At 52.1% G+C, this 27,701-nt stretch overlaps 1 protein-coding gene and 1 pseudogene across 4 annotated transcripts in view; one reads left to right on the top strand and one right to left on the bottom strand.

Annotated features, from left to right (window-relative positions):
- Nucleotides 1-19,401, top strand: part of COL11A2 (collagen type XI alpha 2 chain) — a 29,198-nt gene extending 9,797 nt beyond the window's left edge. For all 3 annotated transcript variants that reach the window (XM_003789079.1, XM_003789078.1, XM_003789077.1), the window contains 58 exons: nt 1,230-1,289; nt 1,391-1,432; nt 1,609-1,671; nt 1,990-2,064; nt 2,662-2,748; nt 2,970-3,026; nt 3,198-3,251; nt 3,347-3,400; nt 3,502-3,555; nt 3,737-3,790; nt 3,955-4,008; nt 4,090-4,134; nt 4,258-4,311; nt 4,672-4,716; nt 4,935-4,988; nt 5,192-5,236; nt 5,369-5,422; nt 5,653-5,697; nt 5,868-5,921; nt 6,032-6,076; nt 6,282-6,335; nt 6,633-6,740; nt 7,666-7,719; nt 8,001-8,054; nt 8,179-8,223; nt 8,310-8,363; nt 8,483-8,527; nt 8,670-8,723; nt 8,823-8,876; nt 9,096-9,149; nt 9,576-9,683; nt 9,826-9,915; nt 10,064-10,117; nt 10,350-10,457; nt 10,594-10,701; nt 10,805-10,858; nt 10,955-11,008; nt 11,182-11,289; nt 11,509-11,562; nt 11,723-11,776; nt 11,991-12,044; nt 12,217-12,270; nt 12,584-12,691; nt 13,042-13,095; nt 13,306-13,359; nt 13,494-13,547; nt 14,081-14,134; nt 14,677-14,784; nt 14,893-14,946; nt 15,032-15,085; nt 15,288-15,395; nt 15,533-15,586; nt 15,861-15,896; nt 16,085-16,138; nt 16,254-16,521; nt 17,120-17,232; nt 17,610-17,816; nt 18,279-19,401. In XM_003789079.1, coding sequence (XP_003789127.1) covers nt 1,230-1,289; nt 1,391-1,432; nt 1,609-1,671; nt 1,990-2,064; nt 2,662-2,748; nt 2,970-3,026; nt 3,198-3,251; nt 3,347-3,400; nt 3,502-3,555; nt 3,737-3,790; nt 3,955-4,008; nt 4,090-4,134; nt 4,258-4,311; nt 4,672-4,716; nt 4,935-4,988; nt 5,192-5,236; nt 5,369-5,422; nt 5,653-5,697; nt 5,868-5,921; nt 6,032-6,076; nt 6,282-6,335; nt 6,633-6,740; nt 7,666-7,719; nt 8,001-8,054; nt 8,179-8,223; nt 8,310-8,363; nt 8,483-8,527; nt 8,670-8,723; nt 8,823-8,876; nt 9,096-9,149; nt 9,576-9,683; nt 9,826-9,915; nt 10,064-10,117; nt 10,350-10,457; nt 10,594-10,701; nt 10,805-10,858; nt 10,955-11,008; nt 11,182-11,289; nt 11,509-11,562; nt 11,723-11,776; nt 11,991-12,044; nt 12,217-12,270; nt 12,584-12,691; nt 13,042-13,095; nt 13,306-13,359; nt 13,494-13,547; nt 14,081-14,134; nt 14,677-14,784; nt 14,893-14,946; nt 15,032-15,085; nt 15,288-15,395; nt 15,533-15,586; nt 15,861-15,896; nt 16,085-16,138; nt 16,254-16,521; nt 17,120-17,232; nt 17,610-17,816; nt 18,279-18,419 — 4,092 coding nt within the window. In that variant the 3' untranslated portion in view covers nt 18,420-19,401. The remainder of the gene's footprint in view (nt 1-1,229; nt 1,290-1,390; nt 1,433-1,608; nt 1,672-1,989; nt 2,065-2,661; nt 2,749-2,969; nt 3,027-3,197; nt 3,252-3,346; nt 3,401-3,501; nt 3,556-3,736; nt 3,791-3,954; nt 4,009-4,089; nt 4,135-4,257; nt 4,312-4,671; nt 4,717-4,934; nt 4,989-5,191; nt 5,237-5,368; nt 5,423-5,652; nt 5,698-5,867; nt 5,922-6,031; nt 6,077-6,281; nt 6,336-6,632; nt 6,741-7,665; nt 7,720-8,000; nt 8,055-8,178; nt 8,224-8,309; nt 8,364-8,482; nt 8,528-8,669; nt 8,724-8,822; nt 8,877-9,095; nt 9,150-9,575; nt 9,684-9,825; nt 9,916-10,063; nt 10,118-10,349; nt 10,458-10,593; nt 10,702-10,804; nt 10,859-10,954; nt 11,009-11,181; nt 11,290-11,508; nt 11,563-11,722; nt 11,777-11,990; nt 12,045-12,216; nt 12,271-12,583; nt 12,692-13,041; nt 13,096-13,305; nt 13,360-13,493; nt 13,548-14,080; nt 14,135-14,676; nt 14,785-14,892; nt 14,947-15,031; nt 15,086-15,287; nt 15,396-15,532; nt 15,587-15,860; nt 15,897-16,084; nt 16,139-16,253; nt 16,522-17,119; nt 17,233-17,609; nt 17,817-18,278) is intronic.
- A 3,625-nt stretch (nt 19,402-23,026) lies between these two features.
- The window catches only part of LOC105886925, a 6,655-nt pseudogene continuing 1,980 nt past the window's right edge, over nt 23,027-27,701 (bottom strand). Inside the window, exon 2 of the transcript XR_002773227.1 lies at nt 23,027-23,044. The product of XR_002773227.1 is annotated as a centrosomal protein CEP57L1 pseudogene (transcript). The remainder of the gene's footprint in view (nt 23,045-27,701) is intronic.

Here is a 27,701-nt window from a genome sequence, read left to right as displayed (position 1 = left end):
GTTTGGTCAGAATGGAGGGAAGGGGGCCATTCTGAAGATCTCTGTTGGAGATTTGAGGGTGGTGGTGAATGTCCTCCATTTTCCCTGTCCTTATCTTGGTTCTGGTCCTAGAAATGGGAAGAGCTATCTGAGTGGAAGCATGAAAGGGAGGGAACTGGTAGGCTTGGAGTATAAATGAGGGCCAGAGGAAAGGCATAGCCTCTTGCTATGAGGAACTAGGGGACTTATAACAGAGGGTGCTCTTGAGCTTGGGAAACTGAGCTCAATAACTGTATTTTTCCAAAAGCCAGTTATGAGGCCTGAGTTGGAGGTTATCAATGGAGACCATTCTCCAAATTTACTTAAAATATGAATGCTTAACCTGTGGGGAGTTTTCATTATTTTATTTTAATTTTTGAGATGGAGTCTCACTCTGTTGCTTGGGCTAGCATCGGCCTAGCTCACAGCAACCTCAAATTCCTAGGTTCAAGTGATCCTTCTGCTTCAGCCTCCCAAGTAGCTGGGACTACAGTCTTGCTCTTTCTCAGGCTGGTCTTGAACTCCTGAGCTTAAGTGATCCTCTGGCTTTGGCCTCTCAGAATGCTAAGGTTACAGGTGTGAGCCACCATGCCCAGCCACCTGTGGAAAGTTTCTAAATTTGTGAACCCCTTGAAATATAAATAAAATTCTGTGCGCAAGGGCACATACTTATTCTTTTCTGGAGAAAGACTATTGCTTTCATCAGATTTTCACATGGGCTTATGCCCTCTCCCTCCCCCCCCGCCCAGATAATAACCTATCCACAATCTTAGAGAGATTATTATTTGATGGGTTGGTGTAAGGGTAAGGAAGTGGATTTTTTTTTTTTTATAAGATTCTAGGCTTTCCTTGGGTCAAGAGGGAATTTGGGGAACAGGGTGGGATCCTTTAGAGGGTTTGGGAAGGTTAAGGGTTTGAAATCCCAGGAGGGGTCTGAGAACTTTCCTGAAAGAGGCTGTCAGGGAGATGGCGAGGTTGTGTTTGTTGAGGTGGGGCTGGGAACTGGTGAGCGGGGAGCCCTGAGGTTTCCTTGGCAGGTCAGGAAGGTCTGTGAAGAACGGGTCTTGGGAGAGGGCTAGGGAATTTAGGAGGGTAGGGTCAAGGAGGTCTCTTGAGGACCTAAGAATCAAGGCTGGATTTGGGCTGGGGGCAGTCCTGGTGTTCTGGCTGCTCACAGGCCCCACTGGGGGTTACATGTGTGTCTCCCTCAGGCTGTCCATGGACCCCGGGGGCTGAAGGGAGAGAAGGGGGAGCCTGCAGTACTGGAACCTGTAAGTTACACTGGTCACTGGGCTGAGGTGGTGGAAAGAGAAATAAGCAGGGATGGGGAGCTAACCTTGTCCTATCTGCCTTCTAACATTTAACTCCACAGGGTATGCTTGTGGAGGGGCCCCCCGGCCCAGAAGGCCCTGCGGTGAGTCTGGCTGTGATTTGTTAGCCTCCATTCTTTTCTCAGAGACCCTTTACCCATATGCCTAGTCCTCCTAATCAGAACTCTGGAGCGTCCTTCTAATCAAAGCCAAATTCCCAGACCTCTTCTGTAAGATCACTCCTGAGCCACACCTGATCCTCTGTTCTTCTGTTCCTCAGGGATTGATTGGTCCTCCTGGCATCCAAGGGAACCCAGGGCCAGTTGGAGACCCTGGCGAGAGGGTAAGGGAGTGTCCTGTGGGCGGGGTGGTAGAGTGGTGCCACCTATACCCAGCGGGGTCTACCATGCTCAGTATTCCTTATTAGCTGTCTGACGGATGAATGAAGGGGCAGCATATCCCCCAGACCCAGAAAGGAGGGCAGTTTCTAGTTGGGGAGGGGAACAATCAGGTATCTCACCCTCATTTTTCTCCATGGAGGTGGGGGACCTGGGAAAGACCTAGGAAGGGTCTATTCTTTGAGGCGGGTTTTCAAAATGATGCTGAACCCTTGGCACCTCCCATCTGTCACTGTGTCTTTATCATTCTCTCCCCACTCCAGGGTCCCCCAGGCCGAGCAGGGCTCCCTGGATCAGATGGGGCCCCTGGCCCTCCTGGCACGTCTCTCATGCTCCCAGTGAGTTGTTTTCTGGGATTTGGGATGAGGGGGAGGACAGGGGAATTGTGTTCTGTCACCATGAATCAGAAGGTCAGGGAAGCTATGGAGGAATCTCTAAAGACCATCAACCTGAAGGGATGAGTCTTTGGGGTGAGGAAGTTGGAGCTTCAATAGATGACCTAGAATCAAACATGGATCTTCTAGAACCAAGTGAATCATCTAGAACCAGAGAGAAACTCCTATATTTCAGGGGGTCTGGAACCAAAGGGAAGGTTTTTGTTTTGAAGAAGAGTCTCACTCTGTTGTCTAGGCTAGAGTGGCATGGCATCAGCCTAGCTCACAGCACCCTCAAACCAAAAGAATCATTTGGGAAGCAGAGGCTAGAGAGCAGGGGAGGCAGGCAGAGTTTCTGAAAACCTCTAGGTAGTTATCTGGAACCCATGGGAGATGCTAGTGAGTTTCTGAAAACCTCTAGGTAGTTATCTGGAACCCATGGGAGATGCTAGATGGGGAAGAACCTGGGGGTGGGGCAGAGATGCTGGATGAAGCCTCCGGCTGGGAAGTTCCCAAGGATTTCCTGGAGGAGAACTTGGATCTTCTCTCCTTGCCCCTCAGTTCCGGTTTGGCAGTGGTGGGGGTGACAAGGGCCCTGTTGTGGCAGCTCAGGAGGCTCAGGCCCAGGCAATCCTGCAGCAGGCGCGGGTAAGTGGGGCTGGAGGGGGTCTTGGTGGAGGGAGGGGTGTGGTGGGAAAGAAGGGCTCCAGGAGGGGTAGAAGGATCAGTTGGAGCTGAGAGGGAGGTTGAGGAGACCACGGAGTGGTGGACAAGGATCAGGAACGGAAGGGCAAGTTTGGAGGGTGTGCTGGGCCTGGGGGTTCTCTGGCTGCCTCTCCCTCAGTTCTACTGTTCCCCTGATCCCCTAGCTGGCACTCCGTGGACCACCTGGCCCCATGGGATACACAGGTCGCCCTGGACCCTTGGTGAGTGTGTGGGGTATTGGGGTAGAGGATCCTCTATTTGTATGAGGGAGTAGGTATGGGTATTTCTGGAAAGGGGCCAGATTGAAAGTTGTTTTGCTTCTTTGGGGGAGGTCTCTGAGGTCACTGTTGGGAGTGTCTTTCACCATGGCCATCCTCTCTTCTCTCCACCAGGGACAACCTGGAAGCCCTGGCCTGAAAGGAGAATCTGGAGACCTGGGCCCTCAGGTGACCACCCCCCTGCCCCAGCCCCATTCCCAATCCCCAGTCCAGTGCCTCCTGCTGTCTGTGCCCATTAATCCTGCCTGACTTTCCCCTCACAGGGGCCCAGAGGACCTCAGGGCCTTGCAGGCCCTCCTGGCAAAGCTGGGCGAAGGGTGAGTCCACCAGGGGTGGGATGAGTATTGAGGGAGAGGGGCATGGAACATGGAAGACTTCACCCCTTTCTGGATCTCCCTTGCTTCCTTTGCACTTCCAGGGCAGAGCAGGTGCTGATGGAGCCCGAGGGATGCCTGGAGAACCTGGAGTGAAGGTAATAGGCTCTTCTCTGATACCTGTGTCTCCCAGCCTTACCTGTGCTCATTTGTTGCCTGGGAATGATGATGTTCCCTGGGATCACCCAGGATGCATCCATTTTCCACTCAGAACTCTGTAGGGAGGGCTGAGGTGGGAAGGGGCCAGGCTTTCACTCTGGTTTCCCCTCTTCCTCCTAGGGTGACCGAGGTTTTGATGGACTCCCAGGGCTACCTGGGGAGAAGGGACACAGAGTAAGTATATTGGGGGCAGGTGTGATGGGAGTAGATCTGTGGAGGGAGAGAAAGCAAGGAAAGGAGGCTTGGGGGTCTGCAGGAGCTCTGTGAATCTAAGAGGGTCTGTGTCTGCCTGTGTTGGGAGGCTCTGAGGCCCTTCTTACCTGTTCCCTATTTTCCAGGGGGATACTGGTGCCCAGGGCCTTCCAGGGCCCCCTGGTGAGGATGGAGAGCGGGTAAGTGTTATGGCAAGCACAGGGCTGGGTGCAAGATAAGTGTAGAAGGCAAAGCCATTTCACCATGTCTTTCTCCTCCAGGGAGATGATGGAGAGATTGGGCCCCGTGGGCTGCCTGGAGAGTCAGTGAGTGTCCAGGGGGTTGGTTTGGAGGAGGGGGCTCTGGGGAAGCCAGGAGTTCATGGGCATTAAAAGGACACATTTTCTTTAACCCATCCATGTTATCTCCTCCATTTACCCTGAATGCAGGGTCCTCGAGGTCTCCTTGGCCCCAAAGGCCCACCTGGTATTCCTGGACCCCCAGTAAGTGACTCCCTGACTTCCAGCCCTGGTGTGACTGCTTGACCTCCCCAGTGGTCTTCCATCCTCACCTGCCCCCCTCCCTGGTCTCCACATAGCCCCGCTTCAGCCTTTGCCCCCAGATGCATGGGGAGGGCCATGTGGTGCAGTGCACCAAAGGCTCTGTACATAGCCAAAAGAAAAATAAATCCTCAAGGAAAACAAAACAAAATCCCACAAACCCACGCCCTGCAGATCTGGGCTGGCTATGTTTGCTTAGGTTTGGGATGAACTGGAGGTCTGACAGTCCCACTTCTGGAATAGCTGGGACTCTCAGAGCCAAAAGTCCCTCCAGGGATTGCTCACACTCCTCTCATGTTTCAGGGTGTCCGAGGCATGGATGGTCCCCAAGGCCCCAAAGGGAGCTTGGTGAGTGATGGGAATGGAGACTCCACCATGATCTCCATCCCTGAGGTCCCTGCCAGGGTCCTGTTCACCACAGTATTAACCATTTGCCTACTTTCCACTCTTACCCTCTTGGCTGATCTACTGGGACTTCACTCTCTGCCCTCCCCTCCCTCCAGAGATCTACTCCCATCTCACCTGCCCCTATCTCCTCTGACCCCTGCCTGGTCACTTGTTTCTAGGGACCCCAAGGAGAGCCAGGACCTCCTGGACAACAGGGCACCCCTGGGACCCAGGTGAGTGGTCCTGCCCACCCCCTCCCCAACTTTAGTGACTTCCCCTGGGCTTCCACAATGGGTCAGACCCCAGATGGCAATAGGAAATTAAGCATTTTAGGCTCTCGTTGCTCATGCTCTGAATGGGCAGGAGAAGATGGCTCACCTACTCTCTCTATGGGACAGAATGGAGACTCCTGAGACCTTTCTCTCTCTATGTGTAGGGTCTCCCAGGGCCCCAGGGTGCCATCGGTCCTCATGGAGAGAAGGTAAGTGAGAAAGTGATTTGAGAGACAAGGGGCTTGCATGGTGGGTGTAGGGAGCACCCTAAATGTCTGCTGGGACCTCAGCGCCAGACATGACCCCTCTGGTGACCCCTGAGCCTCCTTGTCTTCCTGTAGGGTCCTCGAGGGAAACCAGGGCTCCCTGGCATGCCTGGCTCAGATGGACCCCCGGTGAGTGAGTCCCTACTTTTTAATCCAGTTACCCCCAGCTCTCTACCCCTAGGCACAGCCTCTAAGCTCCCTCAGTGACCATCCATCCAGTGTGTTCCTGGCACTGAAAGTTCACTGGTAGTGTTTGTCCATGTTCAGTTAGCTTCATTAGGTCACAGGGAATTTGGGTTAGAGAAGTGTAGGGAGGGGTGTAGGGCCAAATAGTCACCTTCTCTATTCCCTACTCCTAGGGTCATCCCGGGAAGGAAGGTCCTCCTGGAACCAAGGGAAACCAGGTGAGATCTCCCACATCTCCCCCAGACTCTGCGGCCTCTGAGTCCTTGGTATTTCCTTATCATAATACTCTCAAGCCCTGTGCCCTGTAACCCTACCCAGACTCTAATGTCATTACTTCCATTTCTCCTTTCTGGGGCCCCCCACACTGACACTCTCTTTCTTTTCCCAGGGTCCATCTGGACCTCAGGGTCCTCTAGGATACCCAGGACCTCGAGGTGTCAAGGTAACCAACTACTAGGCTGTGGTCTGGCGAGCAAAATGAGGTCTTGGGAGCTCTGTTCTCCTACCCCTCCACCCCCTGATCACTCTGCCTCTGTCTCCCTCTCATTCTAGGGTGTGGATGGAATTCGGGGTCTAAAGGGTCATAAGGGTGAGAAGGTGAGCACCATGCCCCCTGCATGCCAGCACCTCCATCCTGCCACATGACCTTCCTGCCATCTCCTCTTCTCACACTTCCCTCCAGCCTACCCATGTTGCCCTTCAGCTCCCCAGCCCACTCTTTCACCCATGTTCTCTGAAACCCTCCCTTTGAAAACCCAACATTCTGTCATCTTTGGTGTCCTCTTATCTTCGTCTTTCTCAGGGTGAGGATGGCTTTCCTGGGTTCAAAGGTGACATAGGCGTGAAAGGTGACAGGGTGAGTAAAAACCCCATTCTGGTTCCCAACTCCGCATCCTAATGATCCTCTACTTTGGAGCCCCAATTACTAGTTTATTGCCCTGAGACCCTGGGCTCCCCAACTTTGGTGCTGTGCTCCACTGGGAGCCTGATCCCAGCCCCACTGTCTGTCCCACACTGCCCCTGTGGGCTCTCTGTCCTGTAATAGCTTCTGGGACCCTGACATCTCCACTTAGCCTCTCTGGTGCCTGCTTCTCCTCTGGCCCAGAATCTACCTTCGGCCTCCAAAACTTATTTCTCCTACCCTTGCACTCAGGGTGAGATTGGAGTTCCTGGATCTAGGGGAGAAGATGGTCCTGAGGGGCCAAAGGGACGCACTGGACCCACTGGAGACCCTGGGCCCCCGGGGCTCATGGGTGAGAAGGTGATGGAATGAGGCAGTCTGTGCCTGGGTCCTCAGGGGACATGGACACTGGGGTCAGAGTGGGCATGGGGATGCCCACTGCTGAAGTCAGAGTCAGTCAAAGACAGCGTGCATTCATTATGCTCCTCTCTGTATGCAGCACCTCCTGGCTGCTGACAGGTTGCCAGGGGATATGTAAACAGTCAAGGAAAATTCTCTGTCATGAATATTTGGTAGAGATGAGGCATGTGGGGTAACTATGGGTATGAGGCAGAATGAAAATGTGTCTAGACTCAGAGGAGCAGGAGTTCTGAGAAGGGAGAGTCTAAGCCGGTGAGATCTGTGATCTCCAGAGTTGACTCTCACCAAGTGCTTGGCATGTGCCAGGCACTAATTCCTTTTGTCAGTGCTGTGAGGAGGGCATATGATGGTCCTGTTTTGCAGGTGAGGTTTTGCAGAGGCCCGAGGATGTCAAGATGCATGTTAATCACATAGCCAGTGAAGGGCAGGGCCAGGGTTTGAGCCCAGGCAGTCCAGCTGCAAAGTTGTTGCTTCCAGCACGGCTGCACAGCTGCCTGGGCAGGATGAGCCTGGGAGCACCGGGAGGAGGGTGCATGCATGGGATTGGGGTGGTGTGCTGCAGGGGCACTGGTCTTAGTGGAGTGGGTGGGGGTGTGCTGAGGTTGACAGGTGGGCAGCAGCAGGATCATATTGACTTTGAAGGACAAGATGGAGCTACAGACATGAGGGGGGTGATATCCTAGCCCTAGAGTTGGGGAAATCTACTGTCAAGGAGAGACTATGAAAGCCAGACATCCTGGGTGTAGAGGAGACCAGAGGCTGGGGTTTGTGGGGCATGTGGCTGTTGTCTCTGAGGGCTGGGGTCTCTAGGGATGGAATGGTAACAGTGGCTCCCCTCTCTCCTAATGGCTCCCTGTCTCCACAGGGCAAGCTGGGTGTTCCTGGTCTGCCTGGCTACCCTGGACGCCAAGGTCCTAAGGTGATGTAATGTTCTGTTGGTGCTCCTCCTCCTTTCCCCTTCCCTGACCCCTATTCCAGGAACACAGGCTAGCAGAGCAGTAGAAGACCCTAGAGAGAATTTAGCTGACCCCCATTCTACAGACCAGGAAGCAGAGGCCCAGAGAGCAGCAGGAGTTTGTCCATCTAGTTACTGACTAAGCCCATGTTACCCAAGCCACTGCCTCTGTGATCCCTCCTGATCCCCCTTGGCCCTTCCTCTTTCATTACTTCTCAATTTCCATCCTTCCCCATCCACACCAGGGGTCCCTGGGATTTCCTGGCTTTCCTGGAGCCAGTGGAGAGAAAGGAGCCCGGGTAAGCTGAGGGAAGGGAACCTCTAGTGGAGGGAAGGAGTGGAGGGAAGGACTGGGGGCTCTGGGGGCTCTCTGTGGGGAGTCAAGCCCTAGATGACAATCTCTCTTTACTTCCTTCCCACCAGGGCCTGTCAGGGAAACCAGGGCCTCGAGGAGAACGGGGCCCCACGGTGAGTGCAAGGGGTAGAGAAAGAGGAGGCTAAAATCCAAAGGGTGCATTTAGGTTTTTCTGACCACTCCCCTCCTCTCTATCTAGGGTCCACGGGGTCAGCGAGGACCCCGAGGTGCCACAGGAAAGTCTGGAGCTAAGGTTAGTGGCCTCTGCATGAGTCCATCTTCCTGCTGAGCTCCCCCTCACCCCTCTGACCTTGGAGACAGCTAGAAGGCAGCTCCCCCTACTCTCTGACTCTGTTTTCCCCCTTCCCCCAGGGAACATCTGGTGGTGATGGACCCCATGGACCCCCTGGAGAAAGGGTGAGTGTGGCAAGTCTCCCCTTCTCCAGGGTTCCCCAGGGACCCTGGGTGGAACCTTCTCCTTCCTCACCCCAGGGAAGAGGCTGTGTCCCCTGCCTAGCACTTGGCCCATTCCACTGACTCAACCCATCTCTGTCCTTAGGGTCTCCCCGGACCTCAGGGTCCCAATGGATTTCCTGGCCCCAAAGGACCCCCGGTAAGTTGACCTCTGAGATCTGTGCCACTTTGGTTCTCTGAGTCCTTCTCTATGCCCCTTTCTAGCCTAGAGTTCTCCTGACATCTGTACTCCTCCTAGGGCCCCGCTGGGAAGGATGGGCTTCCGGGACACCCGGGCCAAAGAGGAGAAGTGGTAAGTGATACCCCTGGCTATTCATTCTTGGGCTACCCATTCCCTCAAATCCTAGAACCCTCAAACCACGGAAGGCCCACAGGGGCATCCTGACAGAGGGGAGCTGCTCAGTTCAACAGCCCAGGTCTAAGTATGACCTCCCCCCTCCCCTAGGAGCATGGGGTCTGCCCTACAGTGTCCAGCATGCTCTCATTGCATTCTCCTCTCTTCTTATCTCAGGGTTTCCAAGGGAAGACTGGCCCCCCTGGTCCCCCAGGAGTGGTGGGACCTCAGGTAGGTCTGTTGCCAGAAGAGAATGGACCCCAGACCCTGGAGTTATGCTGTCTATCCCTCTTTCCTCAGCCATACACCCCTGCCCTGTTCTGCCTGACTCAGACCCCTGGAGCTAGGGTCAATGGTGGGAGCTGGATTTGGGGCAGGGGTCCTGAAAAGGGGTCAGTCTATTTCCTGGGCCCTCTCTCACTGTCTTGTTTCTAAGAAGAGGGACACAAGGGACCCCCAGTAAGTTGACAGGGACACAAGTTGGTGCAATTACTGTACACTGGGGAGGAGAAACCCAGTGACAGCCAGGAGAGCATCCAGGAACTTTGGGGCAGGAATAAAGGGGTTCAAGAGGGATATTTTAGAGTGGCCAAGGTGGGCTCTTTCAGCAGAAAGTGAGATGAAGGGCTCAAGAGTGAGGCCTCTTCCTTTTTCTAGGGAGCTGCAGGAGAAACTGGCCCTATGGGGGAGAGAGGTCACCCGGGCCCCCCAGGACCCCCTGGAGAGCAGGGACTGACTGGGACAGCTGGAAAAGAAGGAACGAAGGTCAGTAAGGGGCTGGGCAGAGAGGAACTTGGGGGACTGTGGTTGGGGTGCTAAAAGAGTGGGTAGTTGGGGATTTGAGGGGGACTAGGCATCTCTGATTTGGGAACATGGCTGTGACTCATCACCTTTCCTTTTCTTTCAGGGTGACCCTGGTCCCCCTGGGGCCCCAGGGAAGGATGGGCCTGCTGGTCTGAGGGGCTTCCCAGGGGAGAGAGGCCTGCCAGGCACTGCTGTGAGTGACTCCCAAACCCTTGCCTCTAACAAGTCACCAAGCATCCTGGCCCCCTCTCTGTCACCCCCAGGTGCCCTCTCTGAGCTCATCTCCCATCATCCTTCTTGTTCCTGTGAAGTCTCATGTTTCCCAAATCTTTGGTTCCCAGGGTGGACCTGGTTTGAAGGGGAATGAAGGTCCGGCTGGGCCCCCTGGCCCTGCAGTGAGTCTGGGGTCCCTGTCTGGGGTGGCAGTAGGAAGGAACTGGGAAAGGGTGTGGGCGAGGAAGTGTGGGCATGGCATCTGGATTAGGCAGGGATGGGGACTGGCAGAAGGAATCTACGGTCAGCCATAATGCATCTGATTTGGGGCTCTTTTCCTGGGAATTGTGATCAGGGGTGGTATGGTGGGCTGGGGTATCCTCCCTGGGAGTCTGACTCCATCTCTTCTCTCAGGGCTCCCCTGGGGAGCGAGGTGCAGCGGGATCAGGGGGACCCATTGGACCCCCAGGGCGCCCAGGCCCACAGGGTCCCCCTGGAGCAGCTGGAGAGAAAGGAGTCCCTGTGAGTATGGAGGCTCTAGGGAAGGGGTACTGGGGAGGGCTCTTGAGTCAAGGTGATGAGCTACTAAGGATTTCTGGCTTGGTGTCTGAGTGTGAGAGTTGCCTCCAGGCCATGACTATTTTATCATATCCCACAGGGTGAGAAGGGCCCTATTGGTCCAACTGGCCGTGATGGGGTACAGGGTCCTGTGGGACTTCCTGGTCCTGCTGGGCCCCCAGGTGTGGCCGGAGAGGATGGAGACAAGGTGAGGAACCCACATGCCCTGAGCAATCTTCTCTCCAGAAAGAGGTGGCTTATCTGGGAATTAGCCTGGCCCCTGTCGTATCTCATCTGCCTTCTTCTCCTAGGGTGAAGTGGGGGACCCTGGACAGAAGGGCACCAAAGGGAACAAGGGAGAACATGTAAGTGCCCATGACCTTGATGTCATCTGGCTTTTAACCTTGTTTTCACATGGTATCTCTTTGTCTTGGTGTCTCTGATTCTCCTTTCTCTCTCAGGGTCCTCCTGGACCCCCTGGACCCATTGGTCCTGTGGGACAACCTGGAGCAGCGGTGAGTGACCCCTCTGCCCATATTGAGGCTCTTGTGGCTCTCGTCTGTCTTTAGTTCCCCTCTACCCTTGGGGTTGAGGGTGGGAGTAGGGGCTCTGGGCCTGGTGCTTGTGGGTAGAGAACACCTGACTCATAATCTACTTCTGTGTCCTTATCCCTGCTTCCTCCCTCCAGGGAGCAGATGGGGAGCCCGGAGCTCGGGGCCCCCAGGGACACTTTGGAGCCAAAGGTGATGAAGGAACAAGAGGATTCAATGGGCCTCCAGGACCCATTGGCCTACAGGTGAGTTAGGGAGTGAGGACAGGGGCTGAGAGGTGGGGTCAGGGTGGGCTGCTGTTTGTTCCAAATCCTGCCAACAGCCTATTGATGAGGCCTGGGGAGGAGGAGGTAGAGGACTGGGAGGTTTTTGTGGTCTCAGGAGAGGAGATGTGGGGCCTTGTCTGCCTGGGGCCATTCTTTGGGTGAGTTGGTCCAGGATCTGTGCTTTGTATACTTATACAGGGTTTGCCAGGCCCCTCTGGGGAGAAGGGAGAAACAGGAGATGTGGGTCCTATGGTGAGTGTGACCCTACTGCCCTCAGCCAGCCCCCCAACCCACACCCTGCTGACTCCCTGGCCTCACTGCTGCTCCTCCCTCCACCATTCATGCCCATCTATAGCACTCTTTCTCTGTCTCTCCCTTCCCTTCTTTATGTCTGATGTATCTGTTTCTCCAGGGACCACCTGGCCCCCCAGGACCTCGAGGCCCAGCTGGACCCAATGGTGCTGATGTGAGTCATCTCAGCCCTTGTTGTTCCCTTCAGGTCTAACCCTTTGCCTCCCTTTTTCCAGACCATAAACTCTAGTCTCACCTCAGGTATCAAGAGCAGCCCCTGGAAGACCTCCTACTGTCTCACTGCTGTGGCCGTAGGTCCTCATCCAGGCCTCTGCACCTGGAATGGCCCCTCCTCACAAGCAATGACCCTATTTTTGTTCCTCTTCCAGGGCCCACAAGGTCCTCCTGGAGGTGTTGGGAACCTGGGTCCCCCTGGAGAGAAGGTAACTGGAAAGGGGGTGAATGGGCCAGTCTTGGGGGTAGGGGATGAGGGTTGGATTTCTGCAAATTTTGGTTGAGGGTACAAAAGAGAATGTGATGTGGGGAATATAGGGTTTTGTTGTTGTTGTTGTTGTTGTTTTAAGAAGGAAGTATTTGACCTTAATCTCTTTGCAGGGGGAGCCAGGAGAGTCAGGATCTCCAGGGGTCCAGGGGGAGCCAGGTGTCAAAGTGAGTGACAGCTCTGAGATCCCACCCCCTAATCCCTTTCACCCACCTCATCCTACCTCCTGGGACCTCCTTGAGCTGAAATTCCTTTGCAGCCCGGAGTCTCTGCAACACCTTATTGCTGGGTTGGAGTGAGCCTTCTATGCTCTCCTTGAAGGGCAGAGGGGCCAAGGGACTCCCCCATAGATTGACTTTCTGTGTGTATCTCATTGTCACTGAGAGGAGTGGAGGGAGGCTAAAGGTGTCTTGGAAGCAGAGGCTGTAACCCAATCTTCAAGACCTCCAGGGCCATTTATACTCTCCACTTGTTCTGCAGGGTCCTCGTGGGGAGCGCGGTGAAAAAGGAGAGTCAGGACAGCCAGGAGAGGCGGGACCACCAGGGCCTAAAGGCCCCACGGGCGACGATGGCCCTAAAGGGAACCCTGTGAGTTTACAGGGTTTGGGGGAGCTGAGGCGGGTCCTGTGAATGAGATACCTGGGAAATATGGGTGTGTGTGAGGGAGAATCTTGGAGTGTGGGGAACCTCTGGGTGGGGGATACTTGGGAGGGAAGCTCTGGGAATGGGATCTCCTGGCAGGGATGCATAGGCTCTATCATCCAGAGAGAACATGAGCATGTTCAAGGTGAGGGTTGGGGGGAAGATTTGCAAGAGACCCTCTTCCTCGGCAGTGCCAGTGGGCACCGTCTGTAGAGGAGAGTGACATGTGCCTGTGGGAGTCTGTTGGGTGGACTTAGGAGGCTCTGACTGTAACCCTTGTTCTCTCTCTGGATCAGGGTCCTGTTGGTTTTCCTGGTGACCCTGGACCCCCTGGAGAAAGTGGCCCTCGGGTGAGTCTTACCCAGGGAGGAGAAGCAGCAAAAAGGGTCAGGTGTCTGTGGAGGGCCTCTGTACAGAGGTGTGCACTGTGTGGCTGGTGGGCTTGGGTGCTGGGAAGCTACAGGTTTCGCAAGGCTGCAGGAGAATAGGAAGATTGGGAGTTTTAGGGGTGATGCTACTCAGGTTGGGAGCCCACCTCTGACCTTGCTTCATCCCTACAGGGCCAGGATGGTGCTAAGGGTGATCGTGGAGAGGATGGTGAACCAGGACAGCCTGTGAGTGACCAGGGAATTTGCTGCTCCCACTGAACTCAAACCTTGAGACCCTACACCCCATCTGTGCCCCACTCCTGAAGGGGGGTCCCTTTTCTGGAGGCTAAACACCCAGTCACCCTAATTCCTCTCTCCAGGGATCCCCTGGTCCTACTGGGGAGAATGGACCCCCTGGGCCACTTGGAAAGCGGGTAAGTGAAGTGGACACCTAGAACCTTAGGAGGCACTTGCTGGGCAATGTGCTGGGAGATTGGGCAATGGCCGGTGGCATAGGCAGGGAGATGCCTGACGTCTGTATTGTCCTTGGATGGGGTTTTTGTGTGTATGAGCAGATGGGTTTGTTAAGTGTGCAGTGTATCTTGGGTATGTTTGTTCCTGGGTTTTTGGAATACATGTTCTTGCCAGAGGTGGTGATATTTATCTACCAATCAGAATGGACACTGCAGGAGGGGGCTGGCTGGCTCTTCTGGAGGGTCCCTGCTGGGCCAGGGTTAACCTTTTAGTTGCTGGGGAGGTATGTTGCTAGGTGGGGTGTGGCCAAGTGGTTCTTTACTAAATGTAAAGAACTACTCAATATTTCAATAACTGGTTCAGCTGTACCTGTTCTTAATGTCTGTGTCTGTGTGTGCACTTGTGTGTGTGTCTGTCTACTGGAGGATGGGGTGGGGGGAGAGTTGAGCCTGTCTGTCCACTGCATCTTCTTTTGCTTTCTGCCCCTCTGCAGGGTCCTGCTGGTGCACCAGGTCCAGAGGGGCGACAAGGAGAGAAAGGAGCAAAGGTGAGGGAGAGGCTGCCCTGGGCACTGCCTTCTTCCGTCTTCCTGCCCCTCAGATTCCTCCATCTCCAGACACCTACCCCATGGCCACCATTCCCATGTTGAGCCCGTTTTGGGCACAGGGTTCCCTATACTTGTTCCTGCCCTAGGGGCTCCTAGGGTTTGGCCCCTTCTCCCTGCCTTACCCCTGCTACCTTGGACCCTACGCTCCCAGCCATACTCCTCCTCTGCCCTTTAGGACATGATCCTTTTTTTTTTTTTTTTGAGACAGTCTCACTATGTTGCCCTCAGTAGAGTGCTGTAGTGTCATAGCTCACAGCAACCTCAAACTCTTGGGCTTAAGAGATTCTTTTGCCTCAGCCTCCCAAGTAGCTGGGACTACACCTGCCTGCCACAGTGTCCGGCTATTTTTTTGTTGCAGTTGTTATTGTCGTTTAGCTGGCCTGGGCTGGGTTCTAACCTGCCAGCCTCCGTGTATGTGGCTGACACTGTAACCACCGTGCTAGGAGCACCAAGCCAGGACATGATCCTTATGTGTGTTTCAGGGAGACCCTGGTGCTGTGGGTGCCCCAGGGAAGACAGGCCCTGTGGGTCCTGCAGGCCCAGCAGGGAAACCTGGCCCTGATGGTCTGAGGGGGCTTCCGGGCTCAGTGGTGAGTCATGGCAGGGAAGGGCTGTGGTCGGAGTTGGGGGTGAAGGGACAGGAAGGGTGTAGTGTGGGGATACACTTCTTGACCCCTGTGGTCCCTTCCAATATGCAGGGTCAGCAAGGCCGTCCTGGAGCCACAGGGCAGGCTGGACCCCCAGGTCCTATGGTGAGTGACTGGGATTGGGCTGATCGACAGATTGAGAACTTAGTCCCCCTTCGCTTGGAGAGAATGACTTCCTGTCTCCTCATAGGGACCTCCAGGGCTTCCTGGTCTCCGGGGCGATGCTGGAGCCAAGGGAGAGAAGGTAAGTGACAGACATGAGGCCAGATGACTTCCATCAACATCATTCCAGGAAACCAGTGGGGACCCCAAAGGCCCATTGCTCTGCTTCAGGCCTCCAGTCCTTAGGTGTCCTTGCTCAGTGAGAGGCACTCACAGACCTTCTTGGCCCTTATCCCCACCCATGTGACTCCTCTCTGTACCTGACCACCTGCTCCCTTTTCTAGGGTCACCCAGGTCTCATAGGACTGATTGGACCTCCAGGGGAGCAGGGAGAGAAGGGAGATCGGGGACTTCCTGGCCCTCAGGGCTCCCCTGGGCAGAAGGGGGAGACGGTGAGTAGAGAGCCTGTGGGTGAGGGTTCATGTTGGGGTGGGGAGGGGTAGATTCTGACTCAGCTGTGGGTAAGGGAATAGATGCTTGGGAAGGGTGGGGAGAAGGACCCAGTTGAACAGTCCCCTCCCTTTCCTAGGGTATCCCAGGGGCATCAGGCCCCATTGGCCCTGGAGGGCCCCCTGGCCTCCCTGTGAGTACCTCATCTGTTCCTCCACTAAGTGCCTTAAACCCTACTCATCCCCACCCTGTGACCTCCCAGTGACTTCTATGGCAACCGCCAGACTCACATAGTCTTCAGTATCCTCTTTCATCCTCCCACCCCCAGTGTTTCCTCCCCATACTTTCAGGGCTTCCCAAATGTCCTCATGTTTCCTCCTGCCTGCCCTCCAGACCCTGCCTCTCCATTCCTTTGAGTCCATCTTTCCTCTGCAGTGACCATCTTTTTCTTGTTCCTCATTTCATAGGGACCAGCTGGCCCCAAAGGAGCCAAAGGAGCCACAGTGAGTGACTGCCATCAGTTCTGACCTTTGCTTCCCCCAGCTAGACTTGACACTGTCTCTCCAGGGCAAATAGACTCCCTTTGTGGAGCCCCTCATTTTGAGCCAGGAGACAGATTTGACCCTGCTGGGACCTTGATCCCGTGCTTGACCTCTTGACCCCTCTAAGTCTGCATTTACTCCTTTATCAGGGCCCAGCTGGACCCAAAGGAGAGAAGGGCATCCAGGGTCCTCCAGGACACCCGGTGAGTGAAAAGACAGGGCCTGCTTCTCTGACTGTCCCTTTCTGCTCTGGTGTTTCTCTGCTTCACCCTCATACCAACATCATCTTTTGGCCTCTCTACCTGTCCCTCCATGCAGGGCCCCCCAGGCGAGGTGATCCAGCCACTGCCCATCCAGATGCCTAAGAAGACGAGACGCTCTGTGGATGGAAGTCGCCTGATGCAGGAAGATGAGGCCGTGCCAACCAGGGGGGCCCCAGGCAGTCCTGGAGGTCTGGAGGAGATCTTTGGCTCACTGGACTCCCTTCGGGAGGAGATTGAACAGATGAGGCGGCCAACAGGAACCCAGGACAGCCCTGCTCGCACCTGCCAGGACCTGAAGCTATGCCACCCGGAGCTGCCTGATGGTCAGTCCCTCAGGGGACCTAACAATCTTACCCACAGCATAGGCACTGAACAAGCAATTTGAGTGTTAAGGGAGTCTTAGACAAGGTGTTGGGTGTGGGGTAAGGGTTGAGGGGCTTGGAACAGTGGGTGTTTACCAATTGGGTCAGAAGAATTTCAATAGTTTGGCAAGTGATATGGGCCTGCCAGTGTGTACCAGATCGTTATCAGCCCAGTGTCTACAGCAGCAGATAAACATACACATATGTAACACTTATTTGTGTGTACACACTTATTTGTATCTACACAGATGAATCTGTATAAGCACCTCCAACCACACATTATCTCCAGTGTGGGGATGTCCACACTTGTACCTCCTCCAGTCAGAGGAGCCTGGGGTTACTGTGGGGACCAGGGTACACAGTGAGGCTGGGATGCAGTAGGGTGGGATGTTTTATGATGCTCTGGGTGGGAGAAGATGAGGCCTAGGAGACAGAGAGCATGGTAGGGAGGGCTGGCGGGTGTGGAACTGTTGGAGGGGGAGAGGGAATGTCAGGGTGGACAGCATCCTGGACCCTGGGACCTGGGTGGCCTTGACTTTCCTTCTGCCTTATCTAACAGGAGAGTACTGGGTTGATCCCAACCAGGGCTGTGCTCGGGATGCCTTCCGGGTATTCTGCAACTTCACAGCAGGAGGGGAAACCTGTGTAACTCCCAGGGATGATGTCACACAGGTGAGAGCCAGCCCCTGACTTCCCTTCCCCTGGCCCATAGTGTATCCCCTCAGGGACCCGTGGTTTCTGAGTTTATGTGACAAGTCCCCTGGCTGCTCCCTTCTCTCCCAGAGTCTGCTGACCCTTCTCCATTCCTTGGCTCCTTCCTGTCCTTCTTACCAGTCCTTGGATGTTCACTTTGTCTCCTCATGACAACCCCAAACAAAAGTTTGCCTTTGTTTACAGCCAGTTCCCTGGCTTACACTTGGCCCTCATCTATCCCTCAGCCCTTTCCTCCTATTCCCTGCTCATGGCCCTGGCTCAGCTGCCCTGGTGCTGTAGATGCTCCTTGCCCATGTCTGTCTGCCCCCTGACCCTAGCCCTCTCTCTCCTTCCAGTTCTCTTATGTGGATTCAGAGGGCTCCCTGGTGGGTGTGGTCCAGCTCACCTTCCTGAGACTGCTCAGTGTCTCAGCACACCAGGATGTCTCCTACCCATGCTCTGGAGCAGCTCGTGATGGTCCCCTGAGACTCCGGGGAGCCAATGAGGATGAGCTGAGCCCAGAAACCAGCCCCTATGTCAAGGAATTCAGAGATGGCTGCCAGGTGAGAACCAGGAAGAGCTGGGTGGCAGGCAGGTCCCAGACTCGGGCTGGAGGAAGGACATGGGAAAACCCCTTGGGTAGCCCATCCAGGAAGTGCAGGGAGGATTTCAGCCTCTTTGTGTCAGATATGCTCAAGGGCGCTCAAAAGAGGTGAGGAGGGTGGGAAGGATGGAAGCCACTTATGTGAGCTGTCTGTGTGGAGTTCATCTATGCCCACCCCAGCATCACGCAGGGTGAGTCATGCAGGCTTGCGCACACACTGACACAGGTGTCCAGCAGAGACACATGGAGTACGAACACACATTCATGGAGTGACAGGTGGGCACACAGATACCCCTAATCTCTACATCCCAAGTCACACAGATCGAGTCAAGGCACTAAGGAGAGGCAAGCCTGGGCCTGAGGTTGGGGGTAGGGGTGCCTCTACCACACTCACTTCTTCCTCTCCTGTCTCTCCCTCAAGACACAGCAAGGCCGAACGGTGCTGGAGGTGCGGACACCTGTGTTGGAGCAGCTGCCAGTGCTAGATGCCTCCTTCTCAGACCTGGGGGCCCCCCCAAGGCGGGGAGGAGTGCTGCTTGGGCCTGTCTGCTTCATGGGCTAGGACTGTGCTGTCTGATCCTGTCCATTGGAAGCAGGTGCACCTGGGATCTCCAGCATCCATCTGTGCCACCTCCCAAGAGGCCTCCTCACCATCTAGGGGACAATGGGCCCTGGTGACGAGAGCCCTCAGTCAGGGGCAGGCCAGGGAATGGGTGAAGTGGGTGCCAGGACACCCCAGGGGAGGGGTGGCATCTGGGGCTTTTGGGCCTCCAACCTGGAGCCTGCAACCTGTTAGAGAGCTGAGACCCTTATTTAAAACTCACCTCCCAATCCCCCCAAACAAGTGGAAGAGAAGAGAAAGGACACTGTGTATTTTGTATTTAAAAGTAATTATATTATTTAAAGAGTGGAAAACAAAATGACAAGAAAGATAAAGAGAAATGTCAACAAAAATCAGCAGAAGTTGGAGACAGAGCTCTCCAGGGGTGGGCCTGGGCACCCCAGCCTTGCCTCAGGGCCTTTCCTCAGTGACTATGTGTGGGGGATTCCGGGCTAAACCCCACCTCCCTCACAGCCCACCTGTAGCACCCACTGTGAACGTCAGAATATATGGTCTCCTTTGCCTCAGGGCTCTGACTCTTTCTGCCCAGGGAGGGGCTTTCTCACCTCTATCTACCAGGTGTTGGCTCCCTGGCCCATGTAACTGCTGTCGTCTTTCACTTGGTCTGGGTCTGGCAGGCAATGTCTGCTATTTGAGGACCAGGCCTCTCCCCCAGGGAAGAAACAGAACAGTGTGGAGTGTGTACAGGACTTGTATCCAGCAGATTGTTGAAATATTAAAATTCTTCCATATTGGCTGATAAATCACTATGGGCCTGAGCCCCCTGAGTATCTATCTCATTGCCATCCTGGCCACTCCAGTCCCTCTCCTGTGTGCCCTCACCTTCCTTGATCCTGCAATTAAAGGATTAATGTCTGGATGGAAGGGACTCCCAGGATCATATGCCCAGTGTCCATTCCGACTGATGTTTAAATAATGTGGTGTCTTTGCCCTGGGTATATGTGTTGGTGCTTGTGTTGTTATTTCAATCCCCTTGCCCTCATTCAATACTCCATTTTCCCAGCTGAGCTCTTAACCAGAAATGGATGGTTTACTCCCAATGCCTTGGAGGGCTTGTCCAGGTGGGGTATCAGGGCCCAGAGTTTATAAAACCTGAGTGACAAAGTACAGAAAAGAAAGCACAAGCAGATGCCCCAGAGACATGAGGTGGGGGCTTAGTGCCCCTCTGGCTCAGGATTCCAACACAGGTGTGGGATTGTTTCTGGGTGTGGGTGTGCCTGCCCTCTCTTCCACCTGGGATACAGCCTTTACCTCTCCTAGTCCCTCCCAACTTCAGGATTTCAGAGCTGGAAGGAGCCTTGGATGGCCTAGTCTAATCTTTCCAAATCAGGAAACTGAGGCCCACTTCCAAGACAATGCTTACTCCACCTGTACTCCTGGTCATCTTATCCCTCCCCCAGGCTTGCGATGTCCTGTTGTAAAAAGCCAAGGCTATGGCTAGACCCTCCGTATCGCCTGTGGTTATGTGTATATCTTTGGAGGCTTTGTGTTGGGTCGGAAGCACAGTCCCCCTCCGTCCCAATCTTCTCTCCTGGCTTACTCAGCTGCTCCTTTCCCCTCCAGGTCGGGTGTCCCAGTAGGGCCTTCTGTCCTTGACTCACCAGGATACCCAGGCCTCCCTAGCTGGCCTCCTCACACAGCATTGCCTGGCTCCTCCGTCCAGCGGTAGATGAAAACTTGTCCCAGGGTCTCATCCCAACTGGGACTCCCCTCTCTCTGTTAGGGCGCCTGGCTGCTGAGGCTAGGAGTGGGCAGCTGTAACCGCATGCGCGGTGTTCGAGTGCCGGTTTCCCATCCGCAATCCCCTGGTGCGACTGGACCTCGCACCCCTAGCCCGGGTAGCCAGCGCCCGCGTCCCTCTCCCCGTGCTTCTTTCCAGGCCGATCCTGGATGGCGCCGCCTTAACAGTCCCCCAAGGACAAAATCCTGGGCGGCGGAGCTAACTCTTTCTGGAAGCTGTCCCCTGGGCTTCTCGGTGCTCAGCCCCGCCCGGCCGGGTGGCAGGCGAACCCCTCCCCCGCGCGGGCAGCCCGGGGCCGCGCTTCCCTCCGCCTCTGCTGCCCCCTGGTGCTGGCGCCCAGACCCTGGCCGACACCCGCAGACGGAGCCACCCCTGCCAGCCTCAGCTCTGCTTCTCCTTCCTCACCCGCTGAGCTCTCGTTCACCACACTGCCCTCCCACAGCAGAAGGAGGACACATGGAGGAGGAAGCCCCCGATCTCATCTCTCTGGGATCATCCATGCCCTTCACCTCAATTTCCAAGGCCGGAGAACTTCAGACACCCCTTTATCTCCCTTGCAGGCCTCAGATCCAGAGAAGATCAGACTTAAATAGATAGAGGCTCCGGACCTTCCTCGCCCGCACCCAGTCCCAGCCACAAAAGGCCAGAATCAAGGTTTTCACAGGGGTTCCCTCTGCTGTTGGAACCAAACCCACAGAGGCCCCCCTAGAGCACAAAGGGGAGGTCCCCAAAGGTCGTTTTTGGTCGGATGCTTTGAGCTCAGATTTCTCCATGGAAACAATGCCATACAGTCATTCAAATAACGTTTATATACAGTGGTTAGGTCCCCAGGCCAATCACAAAAGCCTATTTAACTATGTCGTGTGTCATCCAGCTGCCCTAACAGTTCTGTGAACGATTCTGTGCCAAGCTGCTACTGAGGATGCCAGGACTACAGCCTCTCCTTACAGCTGACTCCCCACCCCCTACCCCGCCCCAAGCTGGGCTGGGTGTGGGCAGTGCAGGTGCCCTGGCAAGTGGCTGCTGGCAAAGCTCCAATGGCTGTGGGCAACCGATGCTTCTGCATGGGTGGGGGGAGATAAGAAGAGAGAGGCAGGGGCTTTGGGGAACACTTTGGGTTTGACTGAGGTAGAGCATAAACTCCTGTTGGAGGAGTTAAGTTCTGAAAAATTTTGACCTCCTCTGGGAGGAGTTTCACTTGAACACCAGAAGTAAAAGGGAGTCATTGATGGTGTCTGAAAGCAAGTGATCTGATGGAATTGTGCGCTTCCTAGGTGGCTGAGGACGGGGTCAGGAAGGCAGTGAGATGATGCACAGAGGAAATCCTGTGCGGGTGGGTCCTCTGGCCTGTCACACCCTTGGACTTCTCAGCTTTGGGCTGTTATTTTTTAGCATCTGTGATTTATGGTCAAAAAATAACTTGTGGAATAAAATGAAAGTAACTTAGAGACTGCTCAGATCACTGTCCATGGGAGCACCACGTGTCCCAGAAGGCCACAGGCTATGTGTTGGTTCTCTCCCTCCCTTGGCTGTGTTGTGTTTGGGATCTGTAGTTACAAAGGACTAGGGGTGAAGATGAGATAGAGAAGGGAGTCGGTCAAAATAAGGCTCTAGCTGCCTCAGAAAGAAGTAGTAGGGGTGGCCACCCACTTTTGTGGTTGTATAGGCCTCGTTTCTGCAAGTTCAGTGTGGTCAGCAGGGAGTGTCAGGGCTGCACCTGAATGTCTTCATGGCCAGCTGTGCAGTTCACAGAGGGTTTACTCACATAGGCCTGGTTGGATTTCTGAACTCCAACCTAAAGTCACCCTTGGGTGCTTGCCGTTTGCTTTCTGTTATCTTTTTTCTCATCTTCAGGGTAGTTTCATGGGAACTGGTGTTGCTAGCAGACTGCCATCTCAGTAGCAAAGACCCTTGAATGAAAACCAGGGACATCTATAGGGGCTTCTCCTTTAGGGCCACCTTCAAACAGTCAGGGCAGTAGAGAGACTGCCTTTCTCAGCGGCAGTGAGAGCCGCCACTCCACACCGCCTCCCCTCAGGAGGCAGGAGCATGTCACTTAGTGTGGTTCACTTTGCTCTGGCCTCTCTTTCTGTTAGTAACATCTTCCTCCCGGGTCAAAGGTTTTTTGATTCTTAAGACATAGGTAGATGGTTTTCCAAAGTAAAACAAATAAAGGCCATATTGGATATTATGGCATCTCACTTCACCTGTAAAGGCTTTGGACTCCACAGAGACTCTGGCAAGTATGTGGGTCATGGTGATGTATTCCTATGTGGTGTTCACATCTCCTCAAGGTCTGGGCAGTATTGCTGGATCAGGCAGTGGGCCAATTCTCCTCACTAAATAAGCCATACCCCTGTTACCAGTGTTGGCACAGATTTCTCATAACTCTGCAAGTTTTCAGTTATGGCTATTTTTAGCAATACCTATAAGTTTTCCTTACTTTTAGAATTCCAAATCTGTAGAACCAAACCAAACAAACAAAAACTGAAAACTGGCAAACGCATTTCAGAGACATTAAGTTAGGGAGAAGATGGGAAATAGCACTGTGTTTAATTGAGGCCTTGTGGACAGAGGGACTAGACAAAAAGTCTGAGTGGCAGGTGGTCTAAGTTTGAGCAGACTTAGGGCCAAGGGTAGCACGTGTGCCTGCTGGCAGGAGGCCTCTCTGGTTCTTTCAAGGGCTTCTCCTTCCTTTAGCTTGCTGGGGTTTTTGCTTCTAACTGAATTGTACATTTAACTCCAGCATCAGTTTCCTCTTCTGCAAAGTGGGATACTACTTGCTCTTAAGGGAATAATTTCCCCTTTAATCATAGCCTTTGTACTGCAAAGGGAGAGGAGGGGACTGGCCAGCTACAATAACCTTGAGTTGGTTATTGTTGACCCAGTGGTTGTTTTCACTTTACACTTCTGATCGTAGTGCTGTTCAGATTTCATACTTAATTTTTTTAAATTTTAGGTTAATGTGAGGGTACGTATAACTAGATCAAAATATTTGAATTTGTTAGGTAGAGTCCCTATTGTAGCTTAATTTTTTTTGTTATAAGTATCGAAATCTGATTCAGAATAGCTTAGGCCCCCAAGGGAATTTATTGTAAAAATATTAGGGTTTCCCAGGATTTGAGGGAAGGGTTGACTCAATAGGGAGAGCAGTTCTGGGGACCTCAAGGGTTCATGGACTTTGTCCCTAGAGTGTGACCAGGAACACCACTTGGCAGGGCTGGTCTCAACCTTTATGTCTCTGGGCTCGACAGGTCAGCCCTGTGAAGCAACAATCTGGTTGGCCTAGATTGGGTCATTTATCTCCCTGAGAACCAATTGTTTATGGTTGGGGGCCTGGTGTACCAATAAGCAGATATGTAGGAAGTTGAGGGGTGTTGGGGACATTGTACCTAGATAATGTGGGATCACTGAGACACCCAGGAGGTGTCTGCAACCTTTCCCTCTAAACAGACCTCTTTGTATATATTAGACCCCCCTGATCCATCCAGTCTCTTCATAACCACATTTGCTCTCCTCCACTCACCCCCTCCCTAATGGGCAACCCAAAGTCATGTTCAGCTCTGTGGCCATGATGTCATGAGATCTTTAACCTCAGAAGCCAGCATCTTTGCCAGTTTGCATTTTGATGCTTCAATGTTCAGCACATAAACTTTCATGCCTTTTATATCCAGGGCTGCATTATACTTCTGTGAACACTGTGTACTTTTGACTTTCTGGAATTTTTCCTTCCAAAAACATTTTCAAATCATATTTATGACTGTATTGGTTTACAGGCAATATGCTATATTAAGATATTTTCTTCAACCTAGAAGTTAATTTTTTTTCTGTTTTGAAAGAAATGTACGCCAGGCATAGTGGCTCACATCTGTAATCTCAGCACTTTGGGAGGCCAAGGTGATAGGACTGCTTGAGGCCAGGAGACCAGTCTGGGTAACATAGAGAGATCCCCATAGAAAACAAGAAGGGTATAATGGCACATGCCTGTGGTCCCAGCTACTCAGCAAACTAGGGAGGATCTCTTGAGCCCAGGAGTTTGAGGCTGCAGTAAGCTATGATCTCACCACTGCACTCCAGCCTGGGCAACAGAGTGAGACCCTGCACTGTTTCTTAAGAGGGGTGGGGGAAAGAAGGGTACACATTTTCCACGGACCCTCCAAAGTATTGTGGACCCTAGACACTGCATCTACTGTGCATAATGGTTAGCTAGGCCCTTGTCTTTGTTCCAGATTTTACCTTCTTACTCTTAAAAATATAATCATAATTCTATTTATCACATTTTTTTTTTTTTTGAGACAGAGTCTCACTATGTCACCCTTGGTAGAGTGCCATGGTGTCACAGCTCACAACAACCTCAAACTCTTGGGTTAAGTGATTCTCTTGCCTCAGCTTCCCAAGTAGCTGGGACTATAGGCGCCGCCACAATGCCTGGCTATTTTTTGTTGTAGTTGTCATTGTTGTTGTTTAGCAGGTCCAAGCCAGGTTTCAACCTGCCAGCCCCGGTGTATGTGCCCAGCACCCTAACCACTGAGCAATGGGCACCATGCCTATTATCACATCTTTAATATCACTCCTATTATCAGATATCCAGTCAGTGTTCAGATTTTACAGGTTGTTTTGTGAGTTTTGTACATGTGTTTGTTTAAGTCACAATCCAAATAAAGCTGATAGTCTTTTAAGTCTTTAAAAACTATTTATTTCCTTATTTAAACTATTTTTGTCTGGCTTGGCTCCCATAGTTCAGTGGTTAGGGTACTGGCCACATATACCAGGGTTGGTGGTTTCAAACCCAGCCTGGACCTGCCAAACAACAACAACTGCAACAAAAAAATAACCAGGCATTGTGGTGGGCACCTGTGATGTGAGCTGTGATGCCATGGTACTCTACCGAGGGTGACATAGTGAGACTCTGTTTCAGAAAACCCCCCCAAAACAGTTTTTGTCTACTTTTTATTATGGAGAAATGTAAATGTATACAAGGTGGTTTATCTTTGCTATTTTAAAAATAATTAGTACATATTATATTTTTTCAGTTTTAATTTTGAATATAGTAAATATCAATAACACATGTAAGTAAAGCTTTTTAGTATCTTCAGTAATTTTTAAGAATATAAAGGGTCCTTAGATTAAAACAAGTTTTTTTTTTTTTTTTTTGCAGTTTTTGGCTGGGGCCGAGTTTGAACCTACTACCTCTGGTATATGGGGGCCAATGCCTTACTCCTTGAACCACAGGCACCGCCCAGATTAAAAAAAGTTGTTTTTTTTTGAGACGGGAGCCTCAAGCTGTCCCACTGGGCAGAGTGCTGTGGCATCACAGCTCACAGCAACCTCCAACTCCTGGGCTCAAGCGAGTCTCCTGCCTCGGCCTCCTGAGTAGCTGGGACCACAGGCGCCCACCACAACACCCGGCTATTTTTTGGTTGCAGCCATCATTGTTGTTTGGCGGGCCCGGGCTGGATTAGAACCTGCCACCTTGGGTGTACGTGGCTGCGCCTTAGCCACTTGATCCACAGGTGCCGAACCAAAAAAGTTTGACAATCATTAACCTAGGGGACCTCAAAAATAATCTTGTCCACCTGGCCCCACCCTTAGAGATGTGGGTTCAATCCATCTAGGGTGGGCCTGGGCAAAGGGACTTTAGTGAAAGTTCCCCAGATGCTTTCAAAGTGCAGTCTGGGGTCAGAACCTCTGCTCTAAACTAGAAAGAGCCCTGTAAGAAATAAGCAAAGGAACAGAGTGGCAAAGGCAACCAAATACCCCCAGTGAGAAAGAGCCTCCTGGGACCTGCTGTATTTAGCAGATAAGCTTGCAAGTATGGGCCCAGAAAAACTGAATAATGGTGGTTAAAGTAAATAGGAATTAATTTTTAAGTAAATAGGAATTAATTTTTCTCACATAGCAAGGAATCTTGTTGGAAGGCAGCTACTGATGTTGGTTTGCCTATTCAATGCCTATTTTAAAAATAATTAGTACATATTATTTTTTTCAGTTTTAATTTTGAATATAGTATAGTATATTCAATGATGTCATCAAGATCCTAGATGTTTATATCTTTATACTTTACCCTCTCACAATGTTACTCTTATTCTCTTTGGATAAACTATAAGCATATTTTAAAATTTTTTATTAATTAATTAATTAATTATTTTTTGCAGTTTTTGGCCAGGGCTGGGTTTGAACCCACCACCTCTGGCATATGAGACTGGCACCCTACTCCTTTGAGCCACAGGCGCCGCCCATAAATTTAAAAATTTTTTTTGAGACAGAGTCTTACTCTATTGTCCTGGATGGAGTGCCATGGAGTCATTGTAGTTTATAGCAACATCAAACTCTTGGGCTTGAGCAATCCTCTTGCCTCAGTCTCCCAAGTAGCTGGGACTACAGGCCACTATGCCTGGCCAGCTTTTATATTTTTAGTAGAGATGGGGTCTTGCTCTTGATTAGGCTGGTCTCGAACTAGTGAGCTCAGGAAATCTACCCACCTCAGCCATCCAGAGTGCTAGGATTATAGGCACAAGCAGCTGCACCCAGCCAAGCACATTTTTTTTGACAGGCCAACAAGTGAAAATTTATTATAAAGCATGTGTACACAAAGAAATCTATCATAACATCATTGACTTTAAAAAATAAAAAATAAAAATGAACCATATTTCCCTGAAATTTTGCTAGATGAGGTAATTCAATGCCCAACTTCTTTTTCCTATACTTTCTTATAAAAAATATATCACTTTTGTAGGTCCTAGAAATTCACAGTCTTAATTTACATTGATGAACATTATATCAAAGAATAAAAGTCAGCAGAAGTTATAAAGAAGTGAGATAAAATAAATCACTGGTATTAAAAAAAACAAACAAACTAGGTTTATAAAAGAGAATGGGAACAGCACAGGAAAAGTTCTGCGGCTAAGTTACAATAGTAGCTCCAGGGAGTAAATTTAACTTTATCTCCCAAAAGTTAAGTAACTATGCTTTCTTATTTGTAAATGTCACATAAAACTTGAATTAAAGTCTTCTTCATAAAACTGGAGGACTATTAGGCTCTTTCTTTTCCAAAAGAGAAAACATTTCATACCTTTAAAACAAGATAGGGAGAAAGCACCACGAAAGTTAAGAGACCTTTCTGAATTCTGAATTTAACATTAATGCTTAAGATTATAGCTTACTAAATGAAAAGTGGAATGGTACTTGTATGTCAGAATTAAGTTAATTTTAGTATCGTTTCTTAGATTTAGCTTAAGATATTTGCAAACTGAACAATGTTCTAAGACATGATGAGGTTAGAGAGTTTGGTTAATAAGAAAATTTAGAGGCTCGGCGCCTATAGCTCAATCGGCTAAGGCGCCAGCCACGTACACCTAAGGTGGCGGGTTCAAATCCCCAGCCCGGACCCGCCAAACAATGATGGCTGCAACCAAAAAATAGCCGGGCGTTGTGGTGGGCGCCTGTGGTCCCAGCTACTTGGGAGGCTGAGGCAGGAGACT

The sequence above is a fragment of the Otolemur garnettii genome, unplaced genomic scaffold (assembly GCF_000181295.1).
Source record: "Otolemur garnettii isolate 467f Iridium unplaced genomic scaffold, OtoGar3 scaffold00031, whole genome shotgun sequence".
Classification (NCBI taxonomy): domain Eukaryota; kingdom Metazoa; phylum Chordata; class Mammalia; order Primates; family Galagidae; genus Otolemur; species Otolemur garnettii.
The sequence above is the reverse complement of the archived record's forward strand: the minus strand, read 5'-3'. Positions and strand labels throughout refer to the sequence as shown.